The sequence below is a fragment of the Taeniopygia guttata genome, chromosome 1 (genome assembly GCF_048771995.1).
Source record: "Taeniopygia guttata chromosome 1, bTaeGut7.mat, whole genome shotgun sequence".
Taxonomy (NCBI): Eukaryota; Metazoa; Chordata; class Aves; order Passeriformes; family Estrildidae; genus Taeniopygia; species Taeniopygia guttata.
The window spans coordinates 34,825,722-34,841,583 of record NC_133024.1 but is presented as its reverse complement, the minus strand read 5'-3'; the positions used below and the strand labels follow the sequence as shown (position 1 = coordinate 34,841,583).

The 15,862-nt window shown below is 47.2% G+C and overlaps 1 protein-coding gene across 1 annotated transcript; it reads right to left on the bottom strand.

Annotated features, from left to right (window-relative positions):
* Positions 1-7,174: 7,174 nt before the first annotated feature.
* Positions 7,175-9,103, bottom strand: FAM181B (family with sequence similarity 181 member B). The gene has a single exon (XM_030268959.4). It carries the CDS (start codon positions 9,018-9,020, stop codon positions 7,983-7,985), a length of 1,038 nt encoding a protein of 345 aa, XP_030124819.4. The 5' UTR covers positions 9,021-9,103; the 3' UTR covers positions 7,175-7,982.
* Positions 9,104-15,862: the final 6,759 nt, after the last annotated feature.

The window sequence follows — 15,862 nt, the reverse complement described above, 5'->3', positions numbered from 1 at the left end:
GGGCTGAAGGGAAGGTGAAGCTGAAGGGAAGGTGGGCTGAAGGGAAGGTGGGGCCGAAGGGAAGGTGGCCTGAAGGGAAGGTGGGCTGAAGGGAAGGTGGGGCCGAAGGGAAGGTGGGCTGAAGGGAAGGTGAAGCTGAAGGGAAGGTGGGCTGAAGGGAAGGTGGGGCCGAAGGGAAGGTGGGGCTGAAGGGAAGGTGAAGCTGAAGGGAAGGTGAAGCTGAAGGGAAGGTGGGCCGAAGGGAATGTGGGGCCGAAGGGAAGGTGAAGCTGAAGGGAAGGTGGGCCGAAGGGAATGTGGGGCCGAAGGGAAGGTGGGCCGAAGGGAAGGTGAAGCTGAAGGGAAGGTGGGCCGAAGGGAAGGTGGGGTCGAAGGGAAGGTGAAGCTGAAGGGAAGGTGGGCCGAAGGGAAGGTGTGCTCGGGGGGCGCAGCAAGCTGGCTGGGAGCCTCTTAGGGCAGCAAGGCTGTGCCCGCGCTGTGAGATGCTGGCCGAGCCCGCAGCCCGGCGTTCCCAGCGTGCAGGAGTCGCCGGAGCCGCTGGAGGGCTGCAGAGGATTTCTGCGCGCAGCTTCGCCCCGGGAGAGTCCTGCCGGCCGTGCCTCACATTTTACCGGCACTTGAGCAGTGGCAGTGAATATCCTCTTCTTGTCCAGTCCTGTACGAGAAAAGTCGCCCGCAGAGGGCATACTTACTGGAGTTGGAGTTGCTGGGCATCTGCCCTACAAGGCACATCAGCTAGTAAAAGAGACTAAACTGGTGTAGGAAAAACTCAAGTTGAATAGTGTGGGACTTATAGATGCTGTGTTTTGTTTTCTAATTTAAAGCAAGGATATTTCTAGCAGATCATTTTGGATTTCTCTGTTCCCAGTTTTTCTCTCAGTAGCAGGAAAAAAATCTCTATTCTTAAATTTTTTTTTTCCTTCCTTTGAGAAACGAGGTAATTTGAAACCAGTGATATAACTAGCATAAGCACAAGAAAAATATATCAATACACATCATAATTCGGCAATAGTAATACCTATTTCAAGCTCAGAATCCAAACATGATGGCCAGGAAAAACCCCTCACTTCTCTTTGCCTCATCATTCATGTATTTCCTCTTATTTAACAAAATTTCATCTTATTTATAATTCCAGTTGGTCTGGATTAGCCAGGTAGCATTTGTCCTGTAGTAAAATATGTTCTTCTTCCCCTGGCAGGGCCCATACATTGGCCAAGATAGCACATTACTTGGAGTTGCCACAGGCTGTAGCACTGGCTTATCTCCAGGAGCATCCAGGAACCAGTGTGTAGCTCTGACAACCCAAGGGGCTCTGGACAATACAATAAAAATAAATTATACTGAAGTCAAGGCCATCCTCCTCTGGCCTGACTTTTTACTTCAGCCCCTGTGCCTGGTGTTCTGTCAGCTAGTTCTAGGCATTAAGGGTTATCTAAGCCATAAAAAGTAATAATCACAGACTTTAGGAAAAAAGTCAGGATGTCTGGTCATCACATTTGTATCACCACACCAGGCACGTTCTTACAAGTATCCACCCCAAATTAAGCCTCTACCTTTTAAGTCATGTTCTGAGGCATCTTCCTCACAAGCCCTGATTTGTGCAAATGGGAGACATTTGTTCTGCTGGCACTTCAAGGGTGTGATGACCTTTCCATCCTGAAAGGAAAATCTTGATAAAATCACTAATTAATGACTGAGCTTGAATCATTTGTCCCAGATATGTGGATAAACAAAGAAGCTAAAGGTCTGGCTATTAAACAGGAAAGAAAGGTTTTTCTTCATAGAGCGAGCTGTTCAAATACCTAAAATGGTGGTAATTGATTTATATGCAATTACTGGAGTGCACAGAAGCAATTATAGCTGTTATTTGAAGCCCAGTTCTACTGTGAGGTGTTTCTATGCAAAAAAATATTAGTTACCCACTGATGAAAAATGGTGGTAGAAGGATGGAATTTCTCCTCATTTAAAGTTCATACCCTATTTTACCTCTCTGATCTCTGCTTTCTGTATCTTGAGAATAGCAGGTCTGTTTACTCCAGACCTAACAAATCCAGCTGACAAACCACTGGCAGAGAAGAGACTGTTGGCATGGGAGGGGATTTGATCACAGAACTGTAACACTGCTGGTATTATTGAAACAAGATCTGTCAGAGTCCAGCTCAACTCACAGTCACCCAGGGCTGTATTCATACAGTCAGCAGTCAGAGCACTAAATGTTATTTAGTCTGTAACTCCTGTAGATTGGCCTGGAAAGTCACTGAGGTGTCCAGAGGTCTCACAGACATGAACCTCCATCGCCTTTCAGGGTGCTCAGCCTCAATACCCAAAGAAACATTCTGGTGAGCTTGGGAGATGAACACGTTACAGAGAGATAGGAAGAGAAGGAAATAAGAATGTCATGCTAAAGGAGAGTCCAGGACAGCTCTCAATGCCACCCTGGAGTGTTGTGTCCACCTGAACCCAGAGCAGAGTCATGAGCACACCTGGCGCAAGCTCAAGCTCTTCGCTATGAGGTTTGGAAGACAGAAAGGGTCATGTCTGCTACATAATTGAAATGAGTCATGGAAATCAGTCCCTGTAAATTTCTCCTTTACCCTGTGGTACAGAAGAGCCTCTATCACATTCTGCAATTAAGAAAAAAGGGACCAACACCTTTCCTGTGACACTATCCTTGGTCCAGCAGCTTCTCAGGCAGGATTCCTCTGACTGAAGAGTATTCTGGCAACATCAAATTAAATATCCTTCACTGAGCTTTCACTACAGTGGAGGTACAAAGGGTTGAAACTGTGGGCTTCTATATGTCATGAAGCCAAACAAAAATGAAATTAATAACAGTTATGGCCAGCTTCTCCAAGAAAGAGCAGTCTGTATTCCCCATCTACAGGTACCAATAAAGTGATTTGTCACGCAGTGTTTTAGGTTTAACTCCCAGTCTGACAGGAGATTTGCTTCACTTAGCTGTGGCTGAAATGGCTGAGCTGAGCTCCAGCTGTTCCTGGGCTAAGCCAAACTGCCCCCACCTCACTCCAAACCCTCCTTGAGGATGCTTGTGGGCACTGATCACAGGTTGTAGCAACAGAGAGACAGGTACTGTTCTCTTCAGCACATAGCTAAGGGATGGCACCTATGGCAAAGAGACAGGGTGGAAAATGGATTCAGTCATCTCTTCATCTGGCACAGCAGGATTTGCCAGAATTTGTGCAGCAGAGCCCACAGACTGAATTATGATTAGCTGCTAAGGCTGAAGCAATCCAAAGTGCCCACCAGGAGACATCCTAGCACACAAAACATGCACTAGCAGGCACACTAGAATCCATTACTACAAATCCTGAATCATCTCTTCCCTCCTTCAGTGCAGACCAGTCCACATTTTCTTACATGCCTGACATTGCTAGGGAATACCTGAAGGGAGCACAGGGTAAATCGTGCAGTTTTAGCTGCCTCTGAAAGGGTGAAACAGATTGTCTAAATAAGATGTGATTCCCCCATTTCAGAGAAGAAAAAATGAAGGCTTATTTGGGAAATGCTGCCTATTCCTCAAATCCCACACAAGCTAATTCAAGTAATTAAAAATACATTCCACTGACAGTAATGCAGTGACATTGAGTCTGCGATCTCTGGACAACCAAGGCCTGTGGATTACGATCATAACAACCCTAAAGACACCTACTTTTCATATGGAGGGGGTCCAAAAAGCACAAAAACCTATAAACCTGCAGGCTGGTGAAGTAGTGCTTTGCCAGCAAGGGAGGGGATAATCAGGTTTACAGTGAGGAATTGAAAAATATTATTAAACACCTTAATCATTCATAGTATTGCCTTTCGGCAATCTCCTGCCAGTATTTACCCACACAGAACTGGGGAGAGAGCACTCATTATAACACAGTCTGGTTTTGGCTGGTTGTGTAGATGTGTTACAAACACCACTGGATTTTAAGGAAGTGTTCAGCAGCCTCTTTGGCTGACACAAAGCTATCCTAAAAGCATTCCCAGCTCTCACTTCATATAGTCAGGCTTGTAGGCTTAAACTCCCACAGTCTCATCTGAACTTCTTGCACATCTGCACATCTCTATGGAATTGCTCCACCACCTTTTCCCTATGTTTGCCAATAAGTGCAGAATGACCTTCAGTTTTTGCAATGTTGCCAAAAGCAGTTTCTTTAGAAAGTCAAGAAACAAAAAGAGTTTACAATTAACTTCTGTATCTTTTTCACTTGCACACTTTGATCAACTATGTAAGCTCAACAAAGATAACTCATCATCAATGGCTAGGCTGTACTAGAGCATTCTCAAGCTCAGGCCATGAAATAGTTAATGAGCCTGTTTCAAAACACTTTTTAAAAAGGAATCTTTCTGCTTTCTGAAAGTGGCTTTGGAATAGACCCAGACCATTTAAGTCACAAAATACTGAGACACAGTAGTAACTATTCATGGTGAACCCTTACTTATTTGTCAGTAAATCACCATTAAGGAAAGGTTATGATTCCCTCATTTAAAATGAGAAGCAAGGGTTCTTGTCATCCCCCATTATCATCTTTGATTATATATAAAAAATTATTAACATGTGTATGCTTTCCCATCAAAATCTCCAGTAATATCAGGCAATATGTGTCAAATACACCAGCAATAAAATGGAGTTTAGTGTGTCTGAAGAACTCAGTGCAGGCTTTGTAAAATGAAATAGTTTGGTAGTCTGACCTCCATCCAACCAAACAGAATCTGTTTCCTTTCAAGGAGAGATATTTCTTTTAAGACAGAAAAGCTAAAAAGAATTAGCTTTAGTCCTTAGGGACAGACTCTTAATAGAAGTGCATAAAAAAAAAAAATCAAAATATCTTGCTCAATTACAAAAGCTTTTTTTCTTGCACATGCTTAGGATGATGATCTTCAGAGTATCAGAGGAGAAAACAATTTCCCAAGAGTGTTTCTGAGACTTTAGGTGATGTTTTCAGTGCCTGCACTACTCAAGCTGGGGCAAACAACCCAACAAAAAGAGCTCACACATGCACAAAGGAGATCAAAGATGCAGCCTCACTAGATGGCAACCCCTGGGCTGTTCAGGTGCCCTCACCACCTCTACAGCACAGAGAGGGGCTCTAGTGCTCCTCAAGAGTTACACAGAAGTTCTTTGTTTGTTCTGTGTTGTGGGAAAAACTGTTGTTAGCTCCTTTCCAGGCTCATCATACTTCCCGTGCCAGGTACTCCTCGGATACAAATATATCCTCTGGCAGCAATGTAGCCATTCTTCAAAGAACGCTGATTTCTAGACTTTTTTTTTTTTTTTTTTTTTTTTTTTTTTTTTTTTTTTTTTTTTCCCCAGTGCAAACTCCTAGAATCTGAACATCCCCCTTAAGGAACTATAGCAGGATAGAGGCTAAGCTGAAGAGACCTGTGCAGCTGCTGCTCAGTCAGCCTGATTCCCAGAGCCTGACCCAAAGCTCTTGCAAGCCCACAAAGAAACCTCCCAAGCTGGCAGCACTGGGAATGAGGTGCCAGCCCAGCCTTGGATCAGCCCAGCTCTGCTGGCACCCACAGAGCTGCTTCTCCCACTGGTTTTAGACAAGGTCTAACCCAAGAAGGCTGATTGATGCTCAGCTTCTGAGCAATACAGCTCATCATCGACAAGGCAACACAGCAGAGCACCAAATGAGTACAAAACACCAGCTGGTCACTTTTGTGGCCCTTTAGGGCTACTTAGAATAAGAAGGTGAGGTGAGCGATCAACTATTCAGGTTTGCAATGTCTGTCCCAGAACCAATTACTGGAAACCTTTTTTTTTTTACTTTTTCCGAGCAAAATCTCACTGACATCTGTGAGACAGTTGACATAATAGGCTATAAAGCCTTCAGGATTAGATCCCCAGTTAATACAAATTTGCCTATTGAGCTTATGAGATAAATTAATCCTCAAAAAAGTGGGTTTATTCCTTACCTGGGACCACTCCATTATCAGCTCCCCCATCATTTCCCTGGCCTGCTGAAAGCACAAATCTTAGGTACACAGCTCAGGGGAGTAAAATGGGCACTGAGATTATTAGCACAGCATCATCAAGCTGAAATAATTCTGAGCAGCTGTCAAGACACGCTGCAAATTCACATGCTTGAAGTAGGAGCTAAACAAACAAAATAAAAATACAACACATCTCCACCTGACATAACTCCCCAGCTGGCCTTTCCCAGGTACTCTCAAATGCAGTTGGATGCAAGCTCTGCTGGGAGTTGGCAATGTGCAACTCACTAATGCAAGCTGGGAGGTTTGCCAAAGTGAAGAAGGCAGGACAGAACTTACAGAGCAGAACATTGTCCCATCATCAAAAACAGCAGCAGGGCAGGATTAACCTAATTTGTAGCTACCTTGGCTGCCCATTGATCCTCATACACGCTCTCGAGAAACAGTGAAATAAACTGCTGCAAAATTGTTCTTGAAAAGTGGATTTCCTCAGCACTCAGCTATCAAACGCTGGAGTGTTGTGGACTTTCATCCATGGTGGTTCCTTTCCGTACAGCTTGTGGACACCTTGGGCAGCTTGTGGGGAGGAAAGAGGAGGCAGCAGTTTCAGGTCTTGCTTATAAAAGTAACATTAAAACATTTGCCAAAACGAATTATCTCAGTTTATCTCCAAAAGATTTTGCTTCACCTCTCCACACTTCCCAGCATGCTGACCCCAACTCTCTGAAAAGTTAAATCTGGGTAGAAGAATGAAAAAAAAAATTGCTTTACCTTCCACACTATCTTTTAAAACACAGAAGGCACAAAGATTTGCCACCACCACCGAGGGTAAAACCCCAGGCTGATCCCTGTGTGAATCCCGTTTAAAAAACAAACAATCCACTTGGGGCTGGCAGGGAGCCAGACTGCGGGATTGCCTTTGAAAACTTGCATCTCAATAGGAAAGCTCGGAGTATTTTGATCCGTTTTCATAACTGTAACAATTTTCATCCCTTGACTTTGTAGCATATTACCACTCCTTTCTTTCTACTAAGTTACAGAAACAGTGCAAATGAAGGTTAAACAAGCACGGGTCGCTGTGGATAAAATACAGCATTTCAAAAGATTTAAAAAAGACAAAACCCGCTGCCTGTCTTAACTCCTGCCAAGAAACCATTACAGGGGATGGAGGCACGGCGAAAGCGCCCTGAATGCCGCGTCTCAACAGCAGTAACAACCACACATCTCGGATCTATTGTGCAGCTTTATTTTTATAGGACCTATCATAGACTCTTTTACATAACTTAAATGATTATCAAATAATCTCCTGTACACAATGAGACGGAGCCGCATCGCTTTCTGAGCTTTGACACATTCCTGGAAGAAATCCAACAGTCTGTAGGAATCACATGGCCGCAGTGGCTACAGTACATTTTTGTCCCGAACTTACACCATCAATTAACTTACGAATCGCTGCAAATTGCCGTTTTGCAAGATCCTGCTAGACGCTGTTAAAATTTCAGGACACTGAGTTTTGGTAGCAGCATCTTTGATTTTGCTTCACTTTTCTTGCCTTTGTGTCCTCAGCTGAACACCTGCCAGCACTTGTGACAAACGTGAGCCTGGGAAAAATGTTAAATGCACCTCAAGTGTTGACATGAGCTTTAGATTTAGACCGAAATCATTGACGAGTGGTCCCCGCGGCCTCTGAAAGCGCAGCCCCTGTCCCCACGTCGCCTACAGGTATAGGCCCTGGCCCCTAAGGAAGGAGATGAAAGGGGGGCACCGGCCGCTACAAAAACACCTGAAGAAACCCAAAGTTTCACATTTTATTTGCAGCGTCGCCCAAACCGCAGCAGGAGGGCACTGGCAGTGCACAAGGGTGAATCCTGCGGGGGCCGTGGCCGCCGTTTGGGCTGCGGGGCTCTCACATGCGGCGGAGTCAGCGGAGCCCCGTGCGGCCTCCGCGCTGCCGCAGCGCCCGCCCGGCCCCGCGGGGCTCCGGGCTCCGCTCCCCGCCTCGCCGTCCCGGCGAGCCCCGAGCCGCGGCCGCCCTACAGCCCGGGGTAGCCCCCGCGGTGGTACCCGCCGCCGTAGTCGTAGGGCGGCTGCGGCGGGGGCAGCGGGCACTCGGGGAAGAAGGGGGCGAACCCTGCGGGCAGGTGCCCGCCGGGCTCCTCGCTGCCGCCGCCGCCGGGCACGGGCTCGGCGCCGCCGGGGTAAATCGGGCGCAGCGGCTCGGCCGGAGCCTTCCTGGGCGGGCTGCAGGGCGCGGCCGGGCTCCAGGGCGGCTCGGGGTACAGCAGCCCGCCCAGCAGCGGGTGCGGCCCCGCGGGCAGCGGCAGCTCGTACAGCCCGTGCTCCAGCCCCAGCTCGGCGGGCAGGCGGCCGCCGAAGCCGTCGGTCGTGGCGGCGTGCTCGGGCAGCAGCGCGCCGTACTCGGGGCACAGCAGCTCGAAGAACTCGGTGGCCTCCGCGCCCCCGCCGCCCTTCTCCGGCTCCTTGGCGGGCGGCCCGCGGGCGGCGGGGCCGGGCAGCGCCGGCTCCGTGAAGAAGGAGGGCGGCAGGTTGCGGTCCCGCAGCGGCACCTTCCGCGGGCCGCCCGCCGCCTTCTCCCCGCCGCCCGCGCCGCCGCCCGCCTTGGCCTCGGCGCCGCCCGGCGCGCCCCGGCCCCGCGGCAGGGAGCCGAAGAGGGCGGCCAGGCTCCTGCTCTGGAGGCTGCTGCCGGCCGCCTGCGCGGGCTCCCGGCGCGGCGGGGGCCGGGCGGGGCAGGCGGCGGGCGGGCAGGCGGCGGGCGGCGGGGCGGCGGCGGCGATGATGCCGGTGCAGCGCTTGATCTGCTTCTGCAGGTACTTCCTATGGTTCACCTTCCGCCGGGACTTCACCGGCCGGTCCAGCGCCAGCTTGATGTTGCTGGAAGCCGAGTCGATGAAGCTCAGCAGGTCCCGGGTGGCTTCTCTAAAGTCCCCCGCGTCGCCGCCGCCGCCCTCGTAGCCCTTCTCCAGGTCGGCATAGCCCAGGAGCCCGCCGGCGGCGGGGAAGCAGAAGGAGAGGAGGTGGTGCGGGCTGAGCAGCGCGGCGGGCACGGCCATGGCCGGCGGCGAACGCCGCCGCCCCGAGTTCCGACAGAGTCCGCTGGGATGCGCCCGGTGGGCGGCGGTGGCGGCAGCGGGGAAAAGGCGGCGGGCGGGGAAGGAGGAGGAGGAGGAGGAGGAAGAGGAGGAGGGATCAGAGCGGGGCTGGCCCGGCCCTCCCGCCTCTCTGCCGGGAGCCTGGGGGCCGGGCTGGCTGCACCCACCAACCCACCGACCCGGGCGGGAACACTGGCAGCGGCGGGGCGGGACGAGCATCACCCCGGGACTTGGACACACCCGCCCGGGGACAGATACGCAGCCCCGCGGGACAGGTGTACACACACACCCCCTGGGACAGGTGCACAGGCATGCCCTGACCAGACACACCAGGCAGGCACCCCAGAGCAGATGCACAGCATCCTTCAGACCCCATCAGTCTTGTCCCCCACCCCGCAGCTGCTCAGCTGGCAGAAAACATCTTCCTCCGTCTGGGGTCAGGCCCGGCGCTTGCACGGCTCTGGGTGCGAGGGCACGGGGACATGCTCTTGCTCTTGACAGCCGCCAGGATACACACACTTAAATTGATTTGTAAAGGATGCTTTTTTCCAAGCTCATTGATATGCACATTACATAGCGTATTCTCTGTCTAGTCAAGTCCTAAGAAAATTCAGAGCTGTGATCCAATAGAGATTTTGAATTACTGGAGTGCATGGAGTTAAAGTCACAGAATTATGTAATGGTTTGGATTGGTAGGGACTTTAAAGATCATCTAGTTCAACTCCCCTACATTGAGCACCTTCCACTAGACCACCTTGTTTGTGGTGTTGCATGGATTTAGTGAAGCAGGAGTATAAATCTTCTATATAGAAAGTTAAAAAGTTAGTGAAGTGGCCACTTAAAGTACTGCTAGCAGCTCCTGGAGGAATTGTCTTGTCTTTTTTTAATGTCTTTTTAAAAGGTATTTTAATTTGCCTTCAGAAGACTCTTATGTTGGTGCAGAACAGCCCTCAAACCAGCTCCAGATTTATGTTCAATACTTTTATATGTCCAAATTTGAATGAAGATCCATATCTGATTTGGAATTAAGTAAAGTGAGTTTTCATGGTCTGCATCAGTTCATTAGAAATGCAGCAGATTTGTATTGAAGGGAAAAACAGAAAGCAAAACTGCAGAAGGAAAATGAGACAAGCTCCTTGGACTGTAATTAGTGGTAAAATGGAAAAACCAGCCAAATTCACCTCACTGTGGTTTGAAATACTTGTTGAATGCAAAGCAAGTATTGCAAAAAAAAAAAGAGGAGAAAGCACATATTTTGTGGGAGGAAAAGGAGGCTCAATACTCTCTACAAAATAAGATTGCTGATTTTCTTGATCTCTCACCAGCATCTCAGCGGGTCTCTGCAGGGTCCCAGCGGCAGGCAGAACCTCACAGTCCCAGGCACAGCCTTGGCTCTGGTGCCAGCCCATCTGGACCAGGTCTCTTTTGCAAAACTTGCTCAGCTGGAATCTTCCAGAGTCTCATATTTTGGGACTTGCTCTGAGTGTAACAGTGTAATTGAAGCAAAAAAAACCCTGGTAAGCAGAGGGCTATGGGAAGTCTATGTATCTCTCCATGTCAGAATGAGTATGTCTACATAGAAGGTGGATTTAAACTACTTAGCTCGAATACAACTGACAGGGATTAACGATCTGAGCTGTTACCCTCAGGCCCTGTCAAGCCCTGTCAAGCTTTGCAGCCTGCTCCAAGCTCCCTTATTGATGGGAAAATATAAAGAACAACATATACATCCCCTGTGTGCTCACTAGATAGTTTTACAAACCCTGTGAGGCCACTTTGAACTGCACATGGGTCTAGAAAATGGGGGTCACTACCCTTCACGGGATGTGCAGACAGTCTGCGACTGTTTCTTATCTGAGCAACACGAAATTATTCAAACAGAGCGGCAATGAAGTTGTCCTCAAATTAGTATCTGCTTCAGCATGGTAGCAGCAATATTCTGCAGCTTGTCTAAAGGGTTTGTTAATGAGTCTGGGTGGCATTATATGCAGAGTGGATAAATATCCGGTGGCTCAGATAAAAAGGAGCTGAAAGCCCCAGCTTCTCTTCTGTAAGGCTGAATTCATTCAATTAAACAGCTTTGAGAGCTCAGCTACGGTTTAGCGGGAGACTTTATTACCTCCTAAAACTCGGAGAGTATTAAAACAATTGTCAGGCATGCAAAGGAAAGTTTGCATTCAGTTGTGCTAAGCAGCTGAATTTACATATTCTCAACCAGATCTGGAGATTTAGAAAGCCTTCATAATTGCATTAAACATGCTTATTCTCTGTGTTCTCTCAGGCAGAGCTGATTACCCCAAGTTGGGCAATGCCTGGAGGGAAATTTGCTAAGCCACATGATGTCAACAACTTGTAAAGAAACTTGATTTTTTTTCAAGGAAATAGTAGTTTGGTTATTCCTGAAAAATATCTCTTTTCTAGCAGCTGTATGAACCTGCTTGTCTTCTGCCTGTGCTCTTTCAGGATGCTGATGCTCAGCCCACTTGTGGTGATTCTCAGGTCCAGCTATCCACCTCAGCTCACTAGCAGGGTCTAATGTCCAGGAAATGCTGGGTTTAGACTCACAAAATAGCCCAAACCCCAGGGAAAATTTTGGACCAGATGTCTTTTTCCCTCCCCTTTACCCCTAACAGACTGGGGTGAGTAAAGTGACTGCAGAATTGCTTCCACCACCCCAAACCTTCATCCCACAGGAGAGTGCTCAGTGCTTACTAATGGGCTCCAGGGGTTGTACTGCTATTTTTTGCCCCCTTTTGTGTAGGAAATGTATCTGGTTTTGTTCATTTTCTTGCTTGTTATAGGGAGCAGCATCTCAACCACCTCTGGGGGTTGAACCAAGGCTTCTGAGAGTAATGCCCTTGGCATCAAGCTTGGCTTTTTTAGAAAACCAGGGAGCAGTCACTCTGAGAATCAAAGGAGGTAGGAGCATGCCCTATCACTCGCGCTTTGCTCTGGCCATAGATTGAGCTCATGGACACATGATCAAGCCCTTCACAGGAAGAATGATTTGTTATCCTTGCAGATCAGGCTGGACAGAAAGGAGAGCAGTTTCTATAAGCAAGGAAGCCTTGCATAGTCGAGGGCATTACAATACCAGCAATTCTGTGGAGCAGCTCCTCACTGGAGCCAGTCACAGAAGCTCTGACTGCCCTCCTGATGCTCATGGCCCACCCATCTCAGTGTCCAGCCCCAGGGTAAATGCTCTGCCATGCCAGAGCAGGATCCCACTGGGATTCAGCCTGAAAGAAACATCTCATGCTGTGCCTCATCACTGAAAGAAAATAGATTCAGGCTGATAGAAGGCAGAAATGTCTTATGATGAGAGTTGTGAAACATTGGCACAAGTTGCCCAGAGAGGTGGTTGATTCCCCATCCCTGGAAGTGTTCAAGGCCAGGTTGGATGAGGCTTTGGGCAAGCTGGTCTTGTTGAAGATGCCCCCACTCACTACAGGGAGGTTGGAACCAGGTGATCTTTGCAGTCCCTTCCAACCCAGATTGTTCCATGATTTTATGACCACTAGCAAAACCTTCTCCTAGGGAAGGCAAACCAAATCCAGCACTGAGCCCAGCTCTCACAATTCACAACACCCATTTTCCTTTCATCGTGGCATCAAGAAGGCAGCATGAAAGTAACAAAATCTCTGCAACAAGGGAGGGAGGCCTTATTTTCTTCCCCCCTTCCTGGTTGTATGGCCCATATGGTTATCGAGTTATGGGAAAATCGGGCTGCCCAAACAGGTGTCACCGCTCCCAACCTACAGACTCATTTCCTGATCGCGTCTTAATCGGCGAGTTGGTTGTGAAAGTTGATTTCTTGCACATTCTTATATCAGTGGGAATTTCTGCCCTTCCCTGACAAGTATTATAGGCAGCCTTTGACATACAGCCCTACAGGACCTAAATAGGCTGCTATTCTTTCCCTACACTGAAAGGGAGCTTTGTGCCAGGGATTCATTAAACTGCACTGCACAGCCCTTCATAAATGGGCTCAATAATGAACAGTCGATTTAACTGGAAAAGCTGCTGGAGCTGTTAAATTAAAGGGAAATAAAGTGCACTTCAGGCTCAGTCTGCCAGAAGAAAATGTTGACCTAAAAAAAAAAAATCTTTATTTTACTCAATCTCTTGCGAACAGGCTAAAATCTTCAGGAAGTTTGTGCTCACAACAGTGGGAACAATTTTGAAACACACTGATTTGCTTTCCTACTAATAAAGAAAGAATTGCAACAAAATACTGAATGAAATCAGGAGAGATGAAAGGAAATATTCCACTTAAGCCAAATTTAGTCCCCTTAACGTGAATTTAATATTTGTATGTCGATCCCTCATCCCATCAACTTTATATAGGCAAAGTTTCCACTGGAGCTGAGTTCATGAAGTCATGAGGGAGATACTTTATTTCCGGTTTGCCAGTATTTTCTGAAATTCTGCGGTGCTGTGCAATCCAGTCCTTCAGTGTCCAGTTCTGCCATCATGTTGCTCGTAATGCAGTGGTTGATTTGCCCATGTGAGCTGTGCAGGACTCAGCTGAAAAACAGACACACATGGGAGACTACATTTAATCTTCTGGATGAATGCAAATGTCCATCATTCAGCTGAGCCTGACCCAGCTCTTGGTTTTGGACGACTGAAATTCTTTATTTCAGTGAGGTTACTCCAGTGTAAACCTGGAGCAGTGAACCAGTTCTTCCATGACAGCCATCTCACTCTCCTTCATCTGGATAGTTTTAAATCCTGTTCCTCACTTGTGTTCTGTACTTTATACATGAAATATTGTGAAGAGAATCTATCTGTGTGAAGGTAGACTGGAAGCTTAAGGACAAGAAGATCAGAAGAAGTTTGCAATGGGGAAGGGACTATGTCCAAATCTAATTCCTGGGGCAGCTCATCTGAAAAGAAACCTCAGCACCAGCTTAAAAAACTTCTTGTTGCTTTCACATTTCACTTTGTAGCTATTTTTTCCTTATGTAAATTTCCTGATTGAAGAAACCCTTATCTTCTTCATACTGTTATGATTTTTGTTCAAATCTTCTATATACTATATAAGGTGATGGCAGCAGGCTTTAAGCTCTTTACTGAAGCTACCTTCAGTGATCTTAATATTTTTCATACTCTGAAAACATGGAGCATTCAGGAAGAATGCTGAAATTAGCTGAAATATGCCAGTCTTCCACCTAAATTGTCTTTAATTATTTAAAGTTTAATTATAAATTACCTGGAGTAGATCAAAATCCTTCAAGAATTGCGAAGTCATGAACTTGTCTGTCAAAAAAATAGCTCATTTAATAAGTTGATAAGCCACCTCTTGTGCTGGTGACTCACCACTGCAAGAGCTGTGCAAAAAAACACCACTGGCATCATCAGGAAATAGTTTTGGGGGTTGAAATTATGGGGTTTTTTTTTCATTAAATCCTGCTCATAATCTGGCACATGGCTACTGGCAGAAATATTCTATGAGGAAAGATTTACAAATACATAAAATTAATTAGAAAATAAACCAATTTTCATACTATTGAGATTTCTTTTTTTTTTTTTTTTTTTTTTTTTTTGGGCTCAGCTCTTTTGTATTACTTGAAATTTTCAGGGTTTTCTCTTCACTCAGAGACATTTCTGAAGGTAAATATGCAGGGGTCAGGATTGAATTCCTTCCTTTATTTCTCTAGTAGTGCAGGTTGCTGCTTGGAAGAAATGTGAAATGCTATCAGACAGCAAGTAATGTCAAGCACTGTCTTGTTTGCTGCAGACTATATTCCCTGTAGTGGTTTTGTTGTTTTTTTTTTTTTTTGCTTGGCAGAACCAGCTTGTTTGATCTCCTGGTCCCTGACAGGCTTTGATGAGGTGCTACATGGCTTTGAGAAGGGGCTGCACAGCTTTGGGGAAGACAAGAGCTCCTCAAACCTTACCTGATGCAAAGAGTGAGGGTTTAAAAATGCTGCAAAAGAGCCTTCATGTGTCTCAGAATGGCCACTGACAGCACAGGTGCTCGGTGTCCCTCAGAGCTCTGGCCATGCCCCATCCACAGCACAGGGAAGAGCACAGGAGGGCTGTGGTCATGGTCACACACAGCTTGGCAACACTGGTTCAGAAAGAAGCCTTCTCTTTCAGGATTTATGCTATGAAGTAAGGACCTGGTCCCATTCCCAGTGAAGCCATTTCCACTGAATTTCATTAAGTGATGAATAACTCTGACCGATGGATCTAACGTTCACAATTGCTGGGCATCAGCAATTCTCATGACTCTGGTAAGACAGTCACTGTCCCTGCCTTCTGTTTGTCAATAATCAAATTTCTTGACCCAGGAAACCCCATGTCAAAATCTTCATATGATTTGTGCCATCTTTGCTCCATGTAGCTGTGAGCTGAACTCTGCTTGTCCTTCCAGCTCTCCCATGGCCTGGGATCAGCACTCTCTGCCACTCTGGGCAGCTCTCAAATGCTTCAGCCATGCTCACTTGGAGCTGACTTCTCTCTGACTTGAATGTGATTTTCAGGTACCTCTAATCACAGCAGTGTTATCGTAACTTTTCCTACTCCTTTATGTCTCTCAGACAAACGTGGTGCAGCTCAGCTGATGGATCAGCCTGGAGAGGAGAAGGCTCTGGGGAAATCTCCAAGCACCTTCCAGTACCTAAAGAGGCGACAAGGGAGACAGACAGGGGCATGTCACAAGTGCATGGAGTGACAAGACGAGAATGGCTTTATACTGAAAGAAGATAGGTTTAGGTTAGATATAAGAAAGAAATTCTATACTGTGAGGGTGGTGAGGCTCTGGAATAGATTGCCCAGAGAGACATTTCCCAACC